The sequence below is a fragment of the Megascapheus bottae genome, chromosome 7, assembly GCF_031878675.1.
Source record: "Megascapheus bottae isolate mThoBot1 chromosome 7, mThoBot2.hap1, whole genome shotgun sequence".
Classification (NCBI taxonomy): domain Eukaryota; kingdom Metazoa; phylum Chordata; class Mammalia; order Rodentia; family Geomyidae; genus Megascapheus; species Megascapheus bottae.
This window is the reverse complement of record NC_143515.1, coordinates 46756464-46778888: the sequence shown is the minus strand read 5'-3', so window position 1 is coordinate 46778888 and position 22425 is coordinate 46756464. Positions and strand designations below refer to the sequence as shown.

General features: G+C 43.6%; 1 protein-coding gene across 2 annotated transcripts in view; it reads left to right on the top strand.

Moving 5' to 3' along the window:
* Positions 1–22425, top strand: part of Sptbn1 (spectrin beta, non-erythrocytic 1) — a 169482-nt gene that overhangs the window by 126858 nt on the left and 20199 nt on the right. For both annotated transcript variants that reach the window (XM_090336921.1, XM_090336923.1), the window contains 13 exons: positions 131–289; positions 884–1186; positions 2301–2454; positions 3117–3987; positions 4071–4208; positions 4945–5701; positions 6689–6891; positions 12899–12989; positions 17296–17442; positions 18424–18687; positions 20214–20438; positions 21363–21452; positions 21604–21885. In XM_090336921.1, the coding sequence (XP_090193047.1) occupies positions 131–289; positions 884–1186; positions 2301–2454; positions 3117–3987; positions 4071–4208; positions 4945–5701; positions 6689–6891; positions 12899–12989; positions 17296–17442; positions 18424–18687; positions 20214–20438; positions 21363–21452; positions 21604–21885 (3684 nt within the window). The remainder of the gene's footprint in view (positions 1–130; positions 290–883; positions 1187–2300; positions 2455–3116; positions 3988–4070; positions 4209–4944; positions 5702–6688; positions 6892–12898; positions 12990–17295; positions 17443–18423; positions 18688–20213; positions 20439–21362; positions 21453–21603; positions 21886–22425) is intronic.

The following is a 22425-nucleotide window of genomic DNA, read 5'->3' as shown; positions in this document are numbered from 1 at the left end:
TCTCAGGTCATCCTGAGAAACACTAGCTGTTGGTTTAGCCAGAGAAGTTTCCTTGAATGTCACAGGAAATCATTCTTTTTTTTTTCTTTTCTTTTTCCTTTTTTTTTTTTTTTTTCCTTAATTTCTCCAGGCCTGGGAAAGACTGGAAAAAGCAGAACACGAGAGAGAACTGGCACTGCGGAATGAGCTCATAAGACAAGAGAAACTGGAACAGCTCGCCCGAAGATTTGATCGCAAGGCAGCTATGAGGGAGACTTGGCTAAGCGAAAACCAACGCCTGGTGTCTCAGGTCCTGTTCTCCCCATTCCTAGAGAAATGTACTCAAGAAAGCCTGAGCCACAAACAGCTGCTTTTCAGCAAACAGTGTCGGGAAGTTTTACTCTCCCTCGTCCCACTCACTTCCCACGAAGAGGATGTTTATCATTTCCAATGTACTTTCTTTCTTATCTGCTTTCTCTAACTTGTCAAAGACTTGGAAGCAGCTCAGTTTGTTCAGAACCAGTGATTTTGTGAACCATTCACTTTGGAAAAAAACAAAACAAAAAACTACCCTTTTTTTCTTTGACCAAGGAACCCTTCAAAGCAGTGAGACTAGTCGTGAAATAAATAAAAGTGGCTTTCTTTCCCATGGTTTGACATAAACTTCACTTGTTCCAGTCTCAAGTCAGGTGTTGTGAGCTGATAGAAAAATTGTTACCATCTTTTGGGGGAACATATCTGAGCTTAAACAGTCGAAAGAAGAATCCTTGTCTTAAATCAGTTGGGGAGGAGACCCGGAAACATACTTTTTTCCTTTTCCCTCCCCTCCTCCTTTTTACCTCTTTCCCATGTTTTGGGTGTGATGACTTATTTTCCATCTCTTTTTATTCACATTTCTCAATAGGACAACTTTGGATTTGACCTTCCTGCAGTTGAAGCCGCTACAAAAAAGCACGAGGCCATTGAAACAGACATTGCAGCATATGAGGAACGTGTGCAGGCCGTGGTGGCCGTGGCTCGAGAGCTTGAAGCAGAGAACTACCATGATATCAAGCGAATCACCGCAAGGAAGGACAATGTCATCCGGCTCTGGGAGTACCTGCTGGAGCTGCTCAGGGCCCGGAGACAGCGTCTCGAGATGAACTTGGGCTTGCAAAAAATATTCCAGGAAATGCTCTATATTATGGACTGGATGGATGAAATGAAGGTATTGACTCTAAGTACAAGAGGCCACAGCTGATTTAGCCCCCCCCCTTTTCCTTTTCCTTTATGTTTTTGTTAAGACCTATGTAGTAATCCCTCAACAGTCACATTTTACCCCTTGTCTAGTTTCCACTGTGTAAAGCCAGAGGCCACACTGTCCAGGATTAGCTCATAAATCCAATGAGATATAATGTGGAAAAGTTGGTAATAAGTACCAGCAAAGACCCCTTCCGTAGCTAGATTTCTAGTACTGTGATTTAGATTGGTCTTAAACATATCCCAATGTAGGGAACCAACTAAATTGTGTGGGTTTTAAAAAAATTATTCGAAATGTTGAAGCTTTCAATCGATAGAAGATCTTTTGTATAAGTGGATGGATGGATAAGTGCATTGGGAAGGTCTTTTGGATTCATGTTAGATCAGAAATGTCAGGTGCAATAAAAATTCCATCTGAAGACATTGCACAATTGATGGACAATATTAGGCCAATTGATGAAAGAAACAAAAAAAAAAGGAGAGAGAGAGAAAGAACATGTCAATGAGTTAAAAATTAAACCCAACATGCTGCTTTGAGTCTGCTAAACATGACAGTTATCTGACCTGGCTCCTAACTGGGTTAAAGATGTGTCTTACAAGCTTTTCAACTAGATTCTCCCATTGATTTTTATAGAGATCGTAGAGGCATACCAGTAAGCTATGGGACAGAAGGCATTCACTCAAACCTTTGAAGGAAACATTGCATTGATTACCTTTGTCTTTTACCTTCTTCAATGGTATTGTTGCAGCATCTTCTTGAAACCTCTGTTTACATCATTCGTATAAGTCCCTTGTATCCTACTCCCTTTACTTTTCCCTTATGTATTATTTTAGTCTGGATTTATCTTGTCTAGTCCAACCTAGATAAGTCTCTTTATTTTGTCTCTTCTGATGATGGCTTTCAGGTTTGGTTTGCTTTGCTTTACTCTAGCTTGTTCCCTTCTTTCTTCAAAGGCATTGGGTCAGTGGTAAGCTAGAGGAAAGGTACCTATCAATTGCCAAGTGTGCTTGTCTAAAGATGATGTGATGCTGAAGCCATGGTTGCCTTTATAGATGTCCTTTTTGTTGCCTCTTCTGTACAGGTGCTATTATTATCTCAAGACTATGGCAAACACTTGCTTGGTGTGGAGGACCTATTACAGAAGCATGCCCTTGTTGAAGCAGACATTGGAATCCAAGCAGAGCGTGTTAGAGGCGTCAATGCCTCTGCCCAGAAATTTGCAACAGATGGGGAAGGTAAGGAGGGACCATTCCCTTCATGTACTCCTGTAGAGCACATGAACTTTGTGTTGTATGCGGCAGTGGGGCTTTTAAAATTACTGCACCACTGAAGGTTCCTGGTGGCTTTCTTGCTGCTAAGTCAGGTGCAGTGGTGTGGTCTTTTGAACACTTGAACTCTTGTTTCTTTTTTTTCTGAAATAGATGTTTTCCTTTAACACTCAAAGGCTACTGGGTTTTGAATGGTGTGATGTCTGGCGGTGAAACTCTGCCAGACGACACTACATACATGCACGGACTAGTTCTTAGTGTGGTCATCCAGATGCTCATGACTTGAACACCTGGCTGTGTCCTGGCTAGAGGAGGTTTCAAAGCATTTGGCATTGCTTCTTAACAGTTTTAGAAACAGGCATGCAAACAACCTTCTCTTCTACGATTTCTGTGCTTTCTTGATTCACGAATAAAGATGGATCAAGAGGGCGATGCGTGTCATTGCCCCTTCCTCCTGTCCCACTCAACATTCGAGGTGCAGTGTACTCCATTGCCTACTCATGTAGTCCTGCGCTTAGCATTGACCTGGTAATCATACTTAAGTCATGGCTTACTGCCTGAAAAGGAGGGAAAACCCATGCCAACCTCGGTCAAACACCCACAAACCTTCCTTGCTTGGTATTAAACAGGCTACAAGCCCTGTGACCCTCAAGTGATCCGAGACCGCGTGGCCCACATGGAATTCTGCTATCAAGAGCTTTGCCAGCTAGCAGCTGAGCGCCGGGCCCGCCTGGAAGAGTCTCGCCGTCTCTGGAAGTTCTTCTGGGAGATGGCAGAAGAGGAGGGCTGGATCCGGGAGAAGGAGAAGATCCTGTCCTCGGATGATTATGGAAAAGACCTGACCAGCGTCATGCGCCTGCTCAGCAAGCACCGGGCATTTGAGGACGAGATGAGCGGCCGCAGTGGCCACTTTGAGCAGGCTATCAAGGAAGGTGAAGACATGATTGCGGAGGAGCACTTTGGATCAGAAAAGATCCGTGAGAGGATCATTTACATCCGGGAGCAGTGGGCCAACCTGGAACAGCTCTCAGCCATCCGGAAGAAGCGGCTGGAGGAGGCCTCGCTCCTCCATCAGTTCCAGGCCGATGCTGATGACATTGACGCCTGGATGCTGGACATCCTCAAGATCGTATCCAGCAACGACGTGGGCCACGACGAGTACTCCACACAGTCTCTGGTGAAAAAACACAAGGATGTGGCTGAAGAAATCACCAACTATAGGCCCACGATCGACACGCTGCATGAGCAAGCCAGCGCCCTCCCCCAGGCCCACGCAGAGTCTCCAGACGTGAGGGGACGTCTGGCGGGCATTGAAGAGCGCTACAAGGAAGTGGCAGAGCTCACGCGGCTGAGGAAACAGGCGCTGCAGGACACCCTGGCCCTGTACAAGATGTTCAGCGAGGCTGATGCCTGCGAGCTCTGGATCGATGAGAAGGAGCAGTGGCTCAATAATATGCAGATCCCAGAGAAACTGGAGGACCTTGAAGTCATCCAGCACAGGTAAGTGGGGATTGCTGTGCAGGGCCTGGGGCTCACTGCGTGCGGCCAGGAGAGTCACCCCTCTGTTGAATTGCTGTTTTCAGATTTGAGAGCCTTGAACCAGAAATGAACAACCAGGCTTCCCGGGTTGCCGTAGTCAACCAGATTGCACGTCAGCTGATGCACAGTGGCCATCCCAGTGAGAAGGAAATCAAAGCCCAACAGGACAAACTCAACACAAGGTCAGCAAGGCAGCAATGTGCCAGCTGTGCCAGCTACCTGTGTGTGAGGCTGGAGAGGGTGGGGTCACTCTCGAGGCCTTGCTGTCAGGAAAACTTCCAGCACATGGTCATTGTAGCACTGATGTCAGAACATTGACATCTGCCTTTCCACATGTCCTCTCCCCCTTTTTCCAGACATTTTGGGGGAGGGGTGAGATCATTCAGTGCAGGACAATGAGCTTTGACAGCCCAGTACCTTCCCCTCCTCTTACTGAAGTGGGGCCTTGGTGTGGCCTGAACCCCGTATGGTGAAAGAAACATGCACCTTTGCCATCCCTTTTAAATGATTTCCAGTCCAAGAATCTAGAATGTTTGGTATCTAATTTGCCAATGAAAGTCGCAGTTGTTAGGGTAGACCTTTGTCTCAGTCTCCAGTTTCCTGTGGGCCATGTTTAAATAGGCTTTGGAGGACAGTGGACTCCAGTAATAAGGGTTGCTGTCAGCGTTTGGGTCTAGGAAATGCTCCTTACGGTGAACTTTGGGCATGAGTAGTGTGTGTATAGCAGCTGTGGATTAATGGGTGCCATGGGACAAATGTGTTAGTACTAGTTGTGTTGGATCTCTTCACACAGCTTTCTTAGGGTCAGAAAAGCATATAGTCCAAGCAAAAGAGGAGGGGGAAAACTAGGTAGCCATCACTGTTCATTTTAGTGTCCAGCTGGTCTCCCCTGTTCATGCTTCGCTCTTGTGCTCACAGGTGGAGTCAGTTCAGAGAACTGGTTGACAGGAAGAAGGATGCTCTTCTGTCTGCCCTGAGCATCCAGAACTATCATCTTGAGTGCAATGAAACCAAATCTTGGATTCGAGAAAAGACCAAAGTTATTGAATCTACCCAGGACCTAGGCAACGACCTGGCTGGAGTCATGGCCCTTCAGCGGAAGCTGACTGGCATGGAGCGAGACTTGGTGGCCATCGAGGCAAAGCTGAGTGACCTGCAGAAGGAGGCAGAGAAGCTGGAGTCTGAGCACCCTGACCAGGCTCAGGCGATCCTGTCTCGGCTGGCCGAGATCAGTGACGTGTGGGAGGAGATGAAGACTACCCTGAAGAACCGAGAGGCCTCCCTGGGAGAAGCGAGCAAGCTGCAGCAGTTCCTACGGGACTTGGATGACTTCCAGTCATGGCTCTCCAGGACCCAGACAGCCATTGCCTCCGAGGACATGCCCAATACCCTGACGGAAGCAGAGAAGCTTCTCACACAGCATGAAAATATCAAAAATGAGATCGACAACTATGAGGAGGACTACCAGAAGATGAGGGACATGGGTGAGATGGTCACCCAGGGACAGACCGACGCCCAGTACATGTTTCTGCGCCAGCGGCTGCAGGCCTTGGACACTGGATGGAATGAGCTCCACAAAATGTGGGAGAACAGGCAAAATCTCCTCTCCCAGTCCCATGCCTACCAGCAGTTCCTTAGGGACACGAAGCAGGCCGAAGCCTTTCTTAACAACCAGGTAAATGATACCGCCTTTGAAGCAGGCCCTATCTGCCCTTGACAACCATACCAATGTGAAGTTACCATAGGGTCTGGGTTTGGGGTTTTTTCTTTAGTTTTTTGGGGTTTTTTTTTGGTCTTGTTTTGTTTTTGTTTTCCTGACTCTTAAATCACTGAGTTCTTAATCAGAGTATAAGAGGTAAGAATTGAGGATTTCTGAAATTTCCCTTGAAAGCCTTTCTACTATGTAGAAATAACCTGATTGGAAAGATTCTGTAAAATATTAGTCTAATTCAAAGGGTTTAGTGGGATTTGGGGGAGTGGGGGGAAACCAAATAGCTTGTCCTTGCTCTAGGATCAAGGACACACAGGAAGAGATTAGAAAAAAGAAGTCAGAGTATATCTTAAGAGACACAATTTGCAGCGTGTGTGCCGCCTGTTGTCCTCATGAGCAAAACAGGACCCCCACCCCCTGTGGCTGACACACATGATTCCCTTATGTTTCTTACTGTGAGAAGAATAAATTAGATCATTTAACCACTTGTAGAAAGTTAGTTAATTCAGACATGCCACTCTATTTGCATGCCACTCTGTTTGCATCTCTGTTTGAGTTTTTAAATATATATATATATATATATGTGGTTCAGGAGCTGGGAGTTTGATCTAGTTGTAGAGTGCTTGCCTAGCATGCACGAAGACCCAGGTTCGATTCCTCGGTACTACATACATAGAAAAAAGCCAGAAGTGGTGCTGAGGCTCAAGTGATAGATCCCTAGCCTTGAGAAAGCCCAAGGACAGTGCTCAGGCCCTGAACTCAAGCCCAGGACTGGCAAAACAATTCATACATATATATGTATATGTATGTGTGTATATATATCAGTAGATGATTTCATTCAGTGCAACAAAACAAATGTAATGAAGTGTGTTACATGAAAGTGCAGAGCATAAGAGTTTTTTGTTAAAATATCATGCCACCATATGTTTTTTTCCCCTCTTTTAAAATCAGGAATATGTTTTGGCTCATACTGAAATGCCCACTACCCTGGAAGGAGCTGAAGCAGCTATTAAGAAACAAGAGGACTTCATGACCACCATGGATGCCAATGAAGAGAAGATCAACGCTGTTGTGGAGACAGGCCGGAGGCTGGTGAGCGATGGGAACATCAACTCAGATCGCATCCAAGAGAAAGTGGACTCCATTGATGACAGGTGAGGTTTTCTGCAGCTTTGAAGGGAATTTCGCACTTTGGCACTCTCCAGACAGTGACCATAGTGATGTAAGCAGAATGTGAACACTAAGCATATATCGTCTACTTACACAGAAAATTAATGAGCAATGCATGCTTGTCTCCAGGTAGGGTTCTTAAAAGACATGTATTGAGGCTGAGCATCAGAGGCTTACACCCATAATCCTAACTACTCAGGAGTCTGAGACCTGAGGAGAAACCTAGACAAGAAAGTCTATGAGACTCTTAACCACCAGTTAACTACCAGAATTGAAGCTGTGGTTCAAGCAGTAGAGCACTGGCCTTCAACACAAAGTTCAGGGACAGCTCCCAGGCTCTGAGTCCAATCCCCAGAGTAATGGCAATCCTCCCCCCCCCCCCATATACACACACACACACACAGAAATGCACTGGTGTTCAACACAGAAAATAAAGCCAAAAAACCAAGCTAATCCTCAAACCATGAGTCATAAGTCTGAGTAGTGATCTGGTTTAAACCTTCAGTGCATGTCATTGATGAAAGCCAGATTTTTCCAGGCTCAAGCCACATTTGCCATCATCCATGTGAGACTTCGTTGAAGCCTGCCAGGAAAGAGTGAAGGGCGATGAGATTTACTTGTTTTGAGTACCTGGCAGAGCCACAGAGAAACATTATCTTAGAAAACTGGCTTGCATCATACTATCATGAGGTCTTTCTCATGATGAAAGAAAGGGCCATTTTCTTCTGCTAGGGCACTCTAAGGTCGGATTTTCTTTCCTTTTTTCATTTTCATTTATAAAAATTTTTTAAATTATTTTTCCTTATTGGCTTTCTCTTAAAGATTTCCTCCTTAGCTTGAAAGCCAGCATACAAGTATATTACTCCATTCAACCCTAATGCTTACCCTGTCCTGATTGCCTAACTTGGGAGGTCAGATTGGTTCTGAGCTGTTAATGTCCAGTATGGACTGGTTCTGGGCCAGCCTCTCTTCTAACCAATCCTCTCTGGTTAGGTTGGCTTTGAGCTCATTGTAAAACTAATAACAGGTTTCTCTGGCCTTCATGTTCAGTTCAAAAGGAAGAACTGTTTTCTGGGAGCTTTGCCTGGCAAGCCATCATGAAAGTCTCCTCTAGAACTCCAGAATAGCTTAACTTGAAATAAAATGTAGATTGAGAAGAATGGCTCTTGTTCCCATAAACATTTTTTTCCCAGCTCTAGCATTTCTGATCTTTCTTTGTGCCCTAATTCACAACTTAAATGATATATTCTAAGGATAGTTCTGCGAAATATAGCACAACCTTTACTAATTGTAAAATTGTGCCTTTTGGCTAGGGTGTGGGGGGTGGGTACCAGTCCTGGGGCTTGAATTCAGGGCCTAGATTCTATCCCTCAGCTTGTTTTGTTCAAAGTTAGTGCTCTCCCACTTGAGCCACAAGTCTATTTCTAGCTTTTTCCTTTTCTTTTCCCTCCGTCACTTCTGACTTTCCTGCCTGGACTGATTTTGAACCTCAGGCCTGTTTAGTAGCTAAAGAGAAACCGGAGTTGAGTATTTGTTTTTTTTCTTTTTTTGCCAGTTCTGGGACTTGAATTCAGGGCCTGAGCACTGCCCTTGGACTCTGTCAAGGCTAGTAGAACTCTACCACTTGAGCCACAGACCACTTCCAGCTTTTTTCTATGTATGTCGTACTGTCGAATCGAACCTGGGTCTTCATGCATGCTAGTCAAGCGTTCTACCACTAGGCCAAACTCCCAGCCCCTAGAGTTGAGCATTTCTTAACATAGGAAAACCCTTTTTTTGTTTTTCCTGGTGTGTCTCATTGTTTTTGTGAATATGATACTTCTTGTTCCTCCATTTTAAATACGCATACACAGCTGGTTTCCTCAGTGTAGGGCTGGCCCTGAGACACATGCACTCAGGCCAATGTGCAGCTGCTCTGTTGCTTCCTGGGTTTATTTATATATCTCCCAGTGCTGCAGCTGCGTGAGGATGTTGGGAGCTATTGGAAAGCAGGTGGTGCTGTCAAGGTGGTGAGTACTGGATAGGAGAGTTTGTCAGCAGTCCTCAGTCTCAGTTGTGGCTTAACCTTTCTTTTGCCCTTGACTGAGAGCCTTAGTTCATAGAGTTCCAGGACTGTTTAAGAACCCTGAATTTTAAAAAGCAACTGAAAAGAAGATCCTAAACTATTGATAAACATGAGAAAGATGAGAGAAGTTGCTTTCTGTTGTGTAGCATTTCTTGGCTACCTTTTTTCTTTTCTTTTTTTTGTGGGTAATGGGGCTTGAACTTGGCCTGGGCATTGTCCCTGAGGCTATCACCCTACCCTGTGCCACCCCAATTCCTGTTTTCTAGAGGTTAATTAGAGATAAGAGTCTCAGGTCCTTTTTGTGCCCGGGTAGGCTTTGAACCTTGATCCTCAGATCTCAGCCACCTTAGTAGCTAGGATTACAGGAGTGAGCCACCACGTCCAGCTTATTTTTTATTTATTTATTTTTAAATCTTAAGTACTAGTATCTGAATTCTGGTTTCATTTTAATGTCCAGAAATTTCCAGACCTGGAATTAACCCTAGAGAATGCTTGTTCCTAATTTGAATTCCAGGTGTTGGAAGAACACAAGCTAACTAATCATCTAAATGTTCCAACTCAATTTTTTTTTTTTACCGAGAAATAGTATGATGCCGTAGTGAAGCTAGTCTCATAGCATGTACTCATGACACACTCACATTTGGGAAATACCATGTTACCTCTGAGTTTGGGGGACATGGGAGGGAGGAGAACAAAAGTAAGAATGCTGCCTCTTGCTAACTGTAGGCAAAGCAGAGCACTAGTAGCTTTAAAAAGAAAAACAATCTACTATCCCAGCAGCATGCCTGGAGGTATGAATATAGGTGGGAGGAAGCCTCTTGGCTAGAAGGAAAATTCTAGTCACAGCCCAGACTTTGGAGAGCCAAGTGTGTTACCTATGGAAGGTCTTCCCTCTTCAGAGGAAGCAGAATACCCATTCTAAATCTGCTTTTGTGTGATAAGGGAGCTTTGGGTTTCTTATGGAAACAGGAAGCAAGAGAAGTTCATCTCAGAGAGCACACTCTGGGACTGTAAATAGAAACCATGTGTTTTACGGGGGCCGGGAGTTTGGCCTAGTGGTTAAAGTGCTTGCCTAGCATGCACGAACACCCGGGTTCGATTCCTCGGTACCCCACATACATAGCAAAAAAAAAGCCAGAAGTGGTGCTGAGGCTCAAGTGGTAGAGCTCTAGCCTTGAGAAAGTCCAAGGACAGTGCTCAGGCCCTGAGTTCAAGCCCAGGACTGGCAAAAAAAAAAAAAAAAAAAGAAACCATGTGTTTTAGAAAGTTCTTCTGGAATCTTTCTCTGCAATCTAGTCAGTAATCAAAATATGAGATACAGAGCCAGGAGTTTGGCCTAGTGGTAGAGTGCTTGCCTAGTATGCATGAAGACCCGGGTTCAATTCCTCGGTACCACATACATAGAAAAAAGCCGGAAGTGGTGCTGAGGCTCAAGTGGTAGATCTCTATCCTTGAGAAAGTCCACGGACAGTGCTCAGGCCCTGAGCTCAAGCCCAGGACTGGCCAAAAAAAAAAAAAATTATATATGAGAGAGAGAGACTTCCCCTTGAGAAACACCAAGTTGCCCCTGGCCAGCCATTAGGCCCCGCTCACTCTTTCTCTGAGTCAGCTGCCTACATGGCTGGCTGACTCCTAGAGCAAAGGCCAGCCTCAAGCCCACCCATAAAGTGGTCTCCCTTTTCCTCTTGTCATGATCCTTCTTTAAGAAAAAGATTTCAGGGGCTGGGAGTTTGGCCTAATGGTTAAAGTGCTTGCCTAGCATCATGAAGACCTGGGTTCGATTCCTTGGTACCACATACATAGAAAAAAGCCGGAAGTGGTGCTGAGGCTCAAGTGGTGGAGCTCTAGCCTTGAGAAAGTCCAAGGACAGTGCTCAGGCCCTGAGCTCAAGCCCAGGACTGGCAAAAAAAAAAAAAAAAAGAAAAAAGAAAAAGATTTCATGCAGGTGCAGTGCCCAGCTTGCGAACAAAACCCGAGACCTGAGACTCATTTCCAATTAATCTCTAGAAAATGGGAAGTGAGGCTTGGGTCAAGGGTAGGGCAGAAGCCTTGAACTGAAAAGCTCAGGGACAACACCCAGGCCCAGGCGTAGGGCGCTAACCTTGAGTTGAAGAGCTCAGGGACAGTGCATAGGCCGCGTTCAAGCTCCATGACCCACCAATAAATAAATAAATAATAAAAATATTTCTTTTCATTCCTTACCCACACACAGTTTTAGATGGCTATTCCTTTTAGCCTTAATTTATTAAAGTTTTACTCATTTTGAGGCTTCGAATGAAAAATAGTGACGAAAGTATCTATAGCCTTTGTTTTTTGCTATCACTGCTATGTTTAATCTTATCTCTAATACATACTGTGTTAGCATTTTTTCTTCTAATTTGTACCTTGATGTTGTATAATATTTAATATGAATAAAGTTTTCATTTAACATTTCATAGTAAGGATTTTTTCCTTACATTTGCATTTTGCCTAAGTGGCCTGAGCTTGTCAAGACTCCTTTTCCTATGGGAAGCTATGGACCCCCTTTCAACTTAAAACAACTGGGAAGTCCTTTTACATATCTAATACAGACAGGGCCATCACAGCAGTGGTTGGCACCCGCAGGAGATATGAGAGCATTTCCTCTGCTTCCCCTGGCAGAGATGATGCATGAAAGCCAGTTGTTTCATCAGCCCATGGTGACATGTGGCATCACCTTTCTTCTGGGGGATATTTTTCAGCTTCCATTAGCTGCATGTTCCCTGAGCTGCTGTTTGGCAGCTTTGTGGGAATCCTAAGTTGTGCTTTTCCTTACTTGGGCCTTAGGAAATAACAGGGGTGAAGGATCATCCTGCCTCCCTCCCCCCACCCTGCACCAATGATAAGTAACTTGGAGAGAATGAAAACCCAGCTCCCCCTACTTGCACTCTGCCTTTGCCCCTGAACATACTACACAGGGGACCAGGGATGTGTCTCCTCTTGGTCTTTACTGCAGAACAGCTTCCCACGTTGCATGTTTCCCACCACAGCATTCCTGCTCTTCGGTGTTTCTTTTCTTCTTCTTTTTTTTTTTTTATGGATCATGGGACTTGAACTCTGGGCCTGGGTTCTGTCCCTGTGCTCGTCAACTCAAGGCTACTGCCCTACCCCTTGAGCCACAGCCCCACTTCCCGTTTTCTAGTGATTAATTGGAGGTAAGAGTCTCATGTTCTTCAGTGCCCAGGTTGGCTTTGCACTGCAATCCTCAGATCTTAGCCTCCTGAGTGGGATTCCAGGCGTGAGCCACCACACCAGCTTGCTCTTCACTGTTTCTAGGGATGTACAGGAGGAACTTTTCCAGCAAGGAAATGTTCAAGCAAGGGAGCCAGCACCCCATTTTTTTTTATTACTGTTCAGTAGGTTGAAAAAGAAGCTTCCAAATCCTAATCTAAGTTTCTGTACTTACGCTTCTATAAACCTTAGCTACCCCTACCAAGGTAAAATTAAGTATCTAATATCACAGATCTAAAAACGTTTATTTGAGTTTTCTTTTGTTTTTGGTGACTTCTCAAGATGGACATTTGTTTAGCATGAAACTTTTATTAAAAGCCAGTTACATGATTTTGTATATGTTTTCTTAGCCTTGTTCCCAGTTATAAGTTTCTTAATAATTATCAAATTATTTTGAAAAGAGCTGAAAATGGGGATTTGAGTTCATGCTCAGCTCATTTCCCCAATACTAGCTTAGGAAGCTGCAGCTGTGTGAAGATTATATGGACTGCATAGATGTTCGAGTCTCTCTAGTACCTAGCCTGCTCATTTTGAGGATACTGGAGTCTCTTTTTCATCTTGCCTTCTCCATATAATTGAGAACTAAGCAAATTCTTTCTAGCATACATAGAAACTCAGGAGAGACAGTTGCTCATGAACTACGTGGTTTAAAAAATTTTGGTTACTGCTTTTCATAGACACAGGAAGAATCGTGAGGCAGCCAGTGAACTCTTGATGAGATTGAAAGACAACAGGGATCTTCAGAAATTCCTGCAAGATTGTCAAGAGGTATGTTGCCTTCAGTCCCTCTAGTGGTTTCATTTGGTGTTTGCAATTTGGCATGGAACATCTCTTGAATTGTAAAATTAGTGAGGCCAGAAAATTTTATCACTTGTTTGATAGAAGATCAAAAGTAGAAGATCAGGTAAAACTGACAAAAGTCCCCTATCAGCTGCCACTTAAAAGAATTAGATTACTGGGCCGGGAGTTTGGTCTAGTGGTTAAAGTGCTTGCCTAGTATGCATGAAGACCCGGGTTCAATTCCTCGGTACCACATACATAGAAAAAAGCCGGAAGTGGTGCTGAGGCTCAAGTGGTAGAGCTCTAGCCTTGAGAAAATCCAAGGACAGTGCTCAGGCCCTGAGCTCAAGCCCAGGACTGGAAAAAAAAAAAGAATTAGATTACTGTAATCTAAAGAACTAGAGAATAAGAACATACTGCTACTATAGCATCACTAGCCATTATTTTGAACTAATTAAAATTGAAAACATAGCTCCTCCAGCACACAGCTATATTTAAGTGATCATTTGCCAATATTTAACTAACTACAACCATCTTGAATCATTTAAACAAAGAACTTTTTCCATCTTTACAGAAGTTTTTATTAGACAGTGATACCCCAAAATATTCTGCAACCTAAAAGTGTTTAGTGTTGCTTTAACCTAAAAGTATTTACTGTTATTTAGTGTTTTGGAAAGCAATGACAAGAATTGAAACTGGCTACCACTTAGAAACCAGAGATTTTAAAACTATAAATTAGATTTGTGTAAGATCTTAACCATCTTTCAACTTTCTTACATATGTGTCTAATAGGCCAAGGGTGGGAATCTTGATTTCAAACACCAAAGTTTCACCATGTGGTATTAATCTCATGATTCCCATACTATCTCATGTTTCCCTGATAACATGGATAAACAAACTTTGAAAACTAAAGTTAGCCAAAAAAGCAGTCTGCAAGCTAGTTGGAGAAAACATCTAGCCACTTTCACATAGTATGTGTTCCTGAACACATCATATTTCTCTGTCTGCCAGAGAAGTGGATTACAATTTAGTTCTCTCTGGTTTATTAGAATAAATGTCCTTGAAGGCAAAAATGAAGTGGGGACATCCACTAGAAGCTGCAGGGGACGTCTAGGGGTGTGGGGACAATTTCTCTACAAAGAGTATAGCTTACATCATAAACACCTCGAATACAGAAGTATGGCTGGATGTTTAAATAAATACAGCTCTAATGGCAGCTATGTGAAATCCTTCATGACAAAATAGCTGTCTTGTATGTCCATTCAAAGTACTGTCTTACTCCGAATCTTGCCATATGCTCCAGTAGATAGAGCTTAACAAGGAAGGCCCCTTAAGGTCTGTCAACTTAAAGTGCCACATTGACAAATCTTGTTCTCTGGGGGATTTGCATGGAGCCAGACAGACTGAAGGCCAGAGTACCTCTTCTGAATGCCATGTGGGCATGAATAAGCCATTTGAAATGGATGTTTACTTAAAAGAGGTGATCATGTCCCGAGACATTGGGCTCAGAATTAAGCCATAGAGAGTGTGTTTTGCTACGCTGAGTACCAGTTGGTCCTCTGCATTAGAGACAGTGAAAGGATGTAGCACTTCTAGGCTGAGCAACACCTTCCACATACTGACATTTGTTGGGTCATGTGGATATTTGTTCCCTTGAAGTACACCCTTAGTGATGAGTTCTAACCTCAGGCTATGTATGTCCTTTTACCTAGAGGACTGGTAGACTTTATGTTCCTGATTTTAAAGGGAAATTCATTTATCTAATAAAGCCAAGGTAGAATTTGAGAAAATGGTCCAAGGAATGGGCAGAGTGGGAAACAAAGAAGGAAGCCTTGAGATAGCCAATTACAGCTAAAATTTTCAGCACTAGCCCTCTGTTTTCCACTTGTGTAATGCAGATGTATAAATAGAGATGTATGGGAAAAGTGAGTAGAGGAAGGGATGGTCCTTCCCACTGGAATCACAGAAAATAGTGGGTCTTATTGGCCTTTAGCTCTTTTCCATTTGTCAAAAATTAGTGAGAGTCAGTTATATCCAGGGATTTGGGTTCTACATAATTTCTACCCAAAATATGAAAGAAAGCTTGGGCCAAGTTCTATGCTGACAGTTATTTACATAGGATCCAGAAGTCACATTGAATGCTATCATTGATGTTAGTGTTTATGGCCCTGGGAATCAGGAGTTTTTTTCCCTACTCCCTTTCTCTTGGATACCTTGGCTGGAAAAGATGTGAGCAACGAACTCTGCCTTTGTTGCCAGTCCCATAAACAGCTGGGAATAACTGTTGGAATAACAATACAGTGCAAGTGAACTAGACCCCACCTGCCCCCACTTACAAAGAGTATCTTAATCTTTCTAGTGTTGCTTCAGTGGGATGTCCTGAGAAAATGCACAAATGTCTTAAAACTGAATTATTGTTTTTTCCTCCTATTTTCTGAAATGTACACGTTGATGTAGATAGATTATCATGGCACCAAAATGTGAGCTCAGCCCTTTGATCTTGGCTTAGTTCCAGAGTGCTGATGAAAGGCTGGTGCACTGGCAAGTTCCATAGAGCCACCACATTGTGCTGTATTGCACGATGCTTTATCTGTAGGATGATGTGTTCATCAAAGAAGATTTGTATATAAGCCAGTAATTTTTAGGTAGTAGTCTCGCTCTTAAAAAAAAAAATCCTTCTTGGATATTTGTGAATAGTGAAAAAATGTGAGTGTCCCTGGCAATTTGAATAAATGTCTTCTATTGTGTGGAATCTCTGTGTATGTAGAATTCAGCGACAAACATGTTGTTTGGGTTCCTTTCAACCTCTTAGATTAGATGAATCACCATAATATTTAAGATTTTACCACTTAAGATAACTTGGAAAATAGGTAATTCTTTAAAATTGAATATTTAAGTATTTGGAGTTTTGTGTGCAAGATCAATGACTTTTATTACAAAGGACATTTTAAGATTTATTAGTTTACCTCAGTTTTAAAAAATGACATCAAAGATCTTGCTACCTTTTGATTTCACTCTTTGCTCCTTCTGATTCTCCATTTAAAGAACATGAGAGGTAGAGCTGGCACCCAAGTTCACTGGCCCTCAGAGCTAGGAGTTTCCCAGTGACCCCCACTGACATAATTTCTAAAGAATAAACGTTCTGTAGTTGAAGGGAATGTGATCATTCCCATCTCAGCAATGACCAGAGTGTCAGCAAATGGCCCTGGGAACATCGATGCTACAACTACTTCCTTTCTGTTGGTCCTACTGCCACTCGTAGATATTGGGAAGTAAAATGATGAAGATAATCAAGTGTAAACAATGTGTCAGTGAGTGGTGTAAAAGTGGGCTTCATCATGTTACCTGGAAGAAAACAGATGGTCCCCGAAGGTTCTTGCTTCCAATCCAACTGAGCCTGACAACTAGGTTTTCATGTATCTTATGCCAAGGTGAAGAAAAAGCTCTTCTGAGTGATACCCAGTTGGGGAGAAACAACTTGGATAGCTGGAAAAATAGACCGCATTGAAAGAAAAGGCAATAAGAGATATATTCCAGAGCCTGACATTCAACTGACGCCTGCCCCAGACCTCTTGAATGAACTTCCTTTTATCTGTCAATTAGTTGCTAGCAGACTTTGCATGGTTTTCAACAGTTCACTCCAAATGGACATGTTGGGCCTCAGAACCAAGTATTCTTGGTCTGAATGGAAGGTAGGGATCTGAAGGCAATAGAAGAAAGTAAAGGTGACTTAGATTTGAAGGAAATGTTGACATGGCATCATTAGTGCCATACCTACAGCAAACAACAACAAAAAAGTTGTTCATGCTTTTTTGGCATTCTCATCATAACATACTCATAAATGGGCAGAGGGATAAATGAGTAGATTGGTTTGTTAGAATTTTTTTTTTTTTACTAGAAAGAATCAAAAGTATACAGTTGTCAAATGAATTAAAAGGCAGGATGAACATTTGGAAGGAAGAAAAGGTTTTGACTTGGACTAGTTAGAGCAGAGTTTTAAACACAAGCCTTTGGGAATAGCCGGTTGACATTGTCATCTACTTTGAATGTTGGTTCATTGTTTTTTACTTCTAGGTTTAATATTATGTATACAGTTTAGACCTAGCTTGGATGCAGATTCCTTATAATGGACACTTGTGGATCAGGGTTGGAAAGTTAAGCATCTGGCATCTGGTTGTGTGTTGACATGGAAATGTGCAGTGTGTAACAATACAGCCCTTTTTAGGGAGGAAAGATGCTGACATGTATAACAGTCTCTGAAAACTTCCTAATGTTTTGTTGTTGTTTTTTTCAGCTTTCTCTTTGGATCAATGAAAAGATGCTTACCGCCCAGGACATGTCTTACGATGAAGCCAGGAATCTACACAGTAAATGGTTGAAGCATCAAGCATTTATGGCAGAACTTGCATCCAACAAAGAATGGCTTGACAAAATTGAGAAGGTGGGTTAAAGTGTTTGATGAGGGCCCTCATTGCCATTTGATAGCCATGATGAGGAAAAGGAGCAAGGTCGGGTGGGGCGGAGGGGGGGGGGAATGGATGTACTTTTTTTTTTAAATATGCTAGCACATTTGAGCCTATGTTATGACAGCCAGTGGCAATTCCCCTCTCACTTGCCAGTTGGTGGCTTCAGCCCACCAAAAGAGAGAAAATAGAAATCATAACCAAGAATCCCTGAAAATGTGGCTCATCTTTAAGCAAATACTTGGTCTCTGTTATGCATCTCTTCTGCTGTTAAGTATTTGTCAAGTGATGGTGGCTTACACCTATAATCCTAGCTACTCAGGAGGCTGAGATCTGAGGATCACAGCCAGACCAAGCAGGAAAATCTGTGAGGCTCTATTGTTGGTTAATCACAAAAAAAGCTGGAAGTGGTGCTGTGGCTCAAGAGGTAGTGCTAGCCTGGAGCAAAAGAAACTCAGAAACAACATCCATGCCCAGAGTTGAAGGAACAGGAATGACAAAACTAAAAACTTTGTGTTGAAATCTGTGTGTGACTACTGTGACCCACCAGGCACTTGAACTGAGCACCGTGTGTTCCCCATCTTTCCTTCTCCCTTCATACTTGCTCTATTGCACCAGGCTCTTGAGAGTTAGAAAGACGTGTTAGGTGTGGTCTCTGGGGCGTGGAGGTGATGAAACCTTAGTATATTAGCACCGAATATCCCATTGCTCCAGTTAATAGTATTTCTGCATGTAGCACTTAGGAGTGTGTTTCCCTGAAATTTTGTTGTGAGAAGACAAGACTGTGGTTGATTTTTTTCAATAGTAACTTCTGTGGGAAGACTGTGTAAATGTGAGCGTGCACATGCTGAATGAATGGGTAAATCACAGATCAAGTATCTTAGGTTTGTTTTACACAGTGACATTTATTCGCTTGCAAATTGTATTTAGTTATAACCACACTGGTTTGTGTTTTCCAGGAAGGAATGCAGCTCATTTCAGAAAAGCCTGAGACAGAAGCCGTGGTAAAGGAGAAACTCACTGGTTTACATAAAATGTGGGAAGTCCTTGAATCCACCACCCAGACCAAAGCCCAGCGGCTCTTTGATGCAAACAAGGCTGAACTTTTCACCCAGAGCTGCGCAGATCTAGATAAATGGCTACACGGTCTGGAGAGTCAGATTCAGTCTGATGATTATGGCAAAGACCTTACCAGCGTCAATATCCTGCTGAAAAAGCAACAGGCAAGTGGACAAGGCATTGACTTAATGCCCAGTACAGTGCTCTCTCAGCATCAGTGGACATTTCCAGAGTCAGCTAGAAAAGCAGTGTCTGTAAAAGCATTGGGTGTCAGCATAGGAACAATTTTTTTTTTGGTTGGTCGTGGGGCTTGAACTCTGGGCCTGGGCCCTGTCCCTGAGCTCCTCATCTCAAGGCTACCACCCTACCTATGGAGCCAGTGGGCCACTACCGGTTTTCTAGTGGTTAACTGGAGATAAGAGACTCATGGACTTTAGTGCCTGGGCTGGCTTTGAACCAAGATCTTCAGATCTCAGTCTCCTGAGTAGCTAGGATTACAAGCGTGAGCCACTGTGCCCAGCTGGAACAGCTTTTTAAATACCATTTTAATTTTTTTCCAGTTCTGGGGCTTGAACTCAGGGGCTAACACTATCCATGGGCCTTCTCAAGGCTACAGCTATACCACTTGAGCCACAGTACCACTTCTGACTTTCTTCTCTATGAATGTGGTAGTGAAGAATCGAACCCAAGTCTTCGTGCATGCTAACATGCACTCTAGTATTAAGACATACTCCTGGCCCTTAAATATCATTTTGTAGTTACTTTATCTAGCAGTGCATCTGATGCAAGTGAAGGTATCATGTTTACATTGTTCGTTGTATAATATGTAGATAGGTATCCACTATCCAAATTATTTAGAGACTGTAAAAGAACTCTGGGTTTTTCCAGGTTTCTGTATCACAACAGAAGGCTCAAAAGGCAAAGGAATTTGCTTGAATTAATGAGAAACAATTGCCTTGCGGCTGAGAGAAGTATGTGGCAGAATCTTCCAGTGGCTATCCTGTCTGGCTCTGCTGTATGTGCAGTTGTGAGGAGAAAACTGTCACTATGGGACAGTACTGAGGCTGGCTCCTTCATCCAAAGTGATACTGACTTCTCCTTTTGCTAAATGACTTGATTACTCCTTGCTCTGCAAGCTGCTTACCTCCTCTACCTGGGAACAGAGTCAGTCAGTACACAAATGAAAAGCCTGTTTTCCCTAAGCTGTCAGCATGTGGTCTTCCCAGCGTGACAGTTCCTGGCGAGAGGCCTCTGCTTTCACTTGTACCTATGTTCTTTAAATGAACAACTAGTATGTGTTCTGTTGATTGTCCTTTTTGACCAAGGAAATGAAGGAAGATAACATAAACAAACTAGGGCTTCAAGACCAACCATAACTCCTTTCTAAAAGTGAAACTGGTTTCTGGACAGGAAAATAAGAGCTGTCTTTTTTCCATTTATCACCCTTGGCATTTCCTTCCCCAAGTTCATGGACAAGTTTAAATACTACCCACAGCTTTAAAATTCCAGAAAAGGGATGTTTCTACATCATTTGTTGAGCTGAATTACTGACTAGTAGAGCTATTTCTTGGGCTTTCTACTGTATAAGATAATATTGTTCATTCTTCCCTTTGGGCCAGTATACTAAGTACTTCATAGGTCATCTGTTTCCCCTGCTCTGAGGCAAAGTCGCTGTTTCTTTCACTTTTAGATGCTAGAGAACCAGATGGAAGTACGGAAGAAGGAGATTGAGGAGCTCCAGAGCCAGGCCCAAGCGCTGAGTCAGGAAGGGAAGAGTACCGACGAGGTAGACAGCAAGCGCCTCACTGTGCAGACCAAGTTCATGGAGCTGCTCGAACCCTTGAATGAAAGGAAGCATAATCTGCTGGCCTCCAAAGAGATCCATCAGTTCAACAGGGATGTGGAGGATGAGATCGTGAGTGGACCCCTGTCACAAGTAGTCTTAATTTTCCTGACCCCATGTTCTCACTACTCTGTTATGCTCACTTTGGCCACATCAGTAAGCTCAGCTTTCACACCCATACTCTGTTTTTTGTTTTTTTGTTTTTTTTTGTTGGTCGTGGGACTTGAACTCTGGGCCTGGGCGTAATCCCTGAGCTCTTCAGCTCAAGGCTACTACCCCTGGAGCCACAGCACCACTTCCCATGTTCTAGTGGTTAATTGGAGATAAGAGCCTCATGGACTTCAAGTGCCCAGGCTGGCTTTGAACCATGATCCTCAGATCTCAGCCCCTTGAGTAGCTAGGATTATAGGCATGAGCCACTGCACCCAGCTGCTTCCTCTCTCTCTTTCCATGATACTGAAGTTGGAGCTCAGTTTCACATTTGCCAAACAGGCATTGTGCCGCTGAGGTATACCTTCAGTCTTTTTTTTTTTTTCTTTATTGCATTGTTTATTTTGACACAAGGTCTTACTTTTTGACCAATCATTTGCCTGACCCAGGATCTGCCTATTTGACACTTCCCATTGTGATTGGAATGACAAGTGGCTGTATTGTGTCTAGCTTCTTTGGTTGAGATGGAGGCTTGTGAACTTTTTGCCCAAGCTGGCCTTGGAACTTGATTCCCTTATTCGCAGCCTCCAGAGTTGCCAGGATTATAAGCATGCGCCTCCGTGCCTTTCTGTACTCCTGAATTTTACTAAAGCTCTGACATTGAGGATGAAGTGGGATTTGAAAGATTTGCCAGGGGTCCAAGAAGACCATGACCCATCACCCACCTTCTGATGTCCCTTGGAAGAAGGGTTTGACACTCTCTGTAGCCAGTCTTCCTGCTACTCTTTGTCAAGTATTTGTCCTCTGTACAGTCAGTCCTGACCACTTGTTTACAATTCTTTCCAGTTGTGGGTAGGTGAGAGGATGCCTTTGGCAACTTCCACAGATCACGGCCACAACCTCCAGACTGTTCAGCTGCTGATAAAGAAAAACCAGGTAAGTGTTTCTGCTCGAACTAGCTCAGCTTCCTAAAGGCAGAGCACATAAGAGAGCTCTGAAGGTGTGCACATTCTTGGTTCTTAGCAGTCCACGTAAGTATCAGACTGTGATTATCAAGGCTTGGGGTGTGTGTTCCACTCCCACACAGACTCTCCAGAAAGAAATCCAGGGGCATCAGCCTCGCATTGATGACATCTTTGAGAGAAGCCAAAACATTGTCACTGACAGTAGCAGCCTCAATGCTGAAGCCATCAGACAGAGGCTCGCCGACCTGAAGCAGCTGTGGGGGCTCCTCATCGAGGAGACAGAGAAACGCCACCGGCGGCTTGAGGAGGCGCACAAGGCTCAGCAATACTACTTTGATGCAGCTGAGGCCGAAGCATGGATGAGCGAGCAGGAGCTATACATGATGTCTGAGGAGAAGGCCAAGGTGAGAAGAAGAAGCACGGGTCCCCATCCTCAAAGGGGTCTCAGACTGGGACCTTGGGCTTGTTTGCTGGTGGCTCTGTCAATGAGCCACCTTTTGCATCTTCCTTTGAGTTTTAAAGAGGCATCCTAGTGGCAGAAGCATCTAAAATCTGACTTCTCTTTGCCCTAGACACATCTTCTTGATTAAATTGTACACCATTGTGATTTGTCCTGTCGTTTCTTTTGTATAAAGGGATTTTCCAGAATCCTACATAGAATGCCATGGGCTTTACAATGTACAAAATGGTTTTGATGCCTTTAAAATATTTCAAGGTTCTCTAGTGTCGTCATCTTCATACTTGACAGGCTGTGGGGGTTTCGGCCAGGCAGGACTCACTTGGCCTGCCTGTACTTGACTCTGTACCTCAAGAGGGCCTTGATCACTCTGGGTCATCATGTGCCCCTTGTAGACCCTCTCGGAACATTCCTGTTTACAAGTCACACCACATTTTTAGTGTTTTCCTGTTTGTCCTACCGCTTGTCCCATTGCACAGTTAGCCTT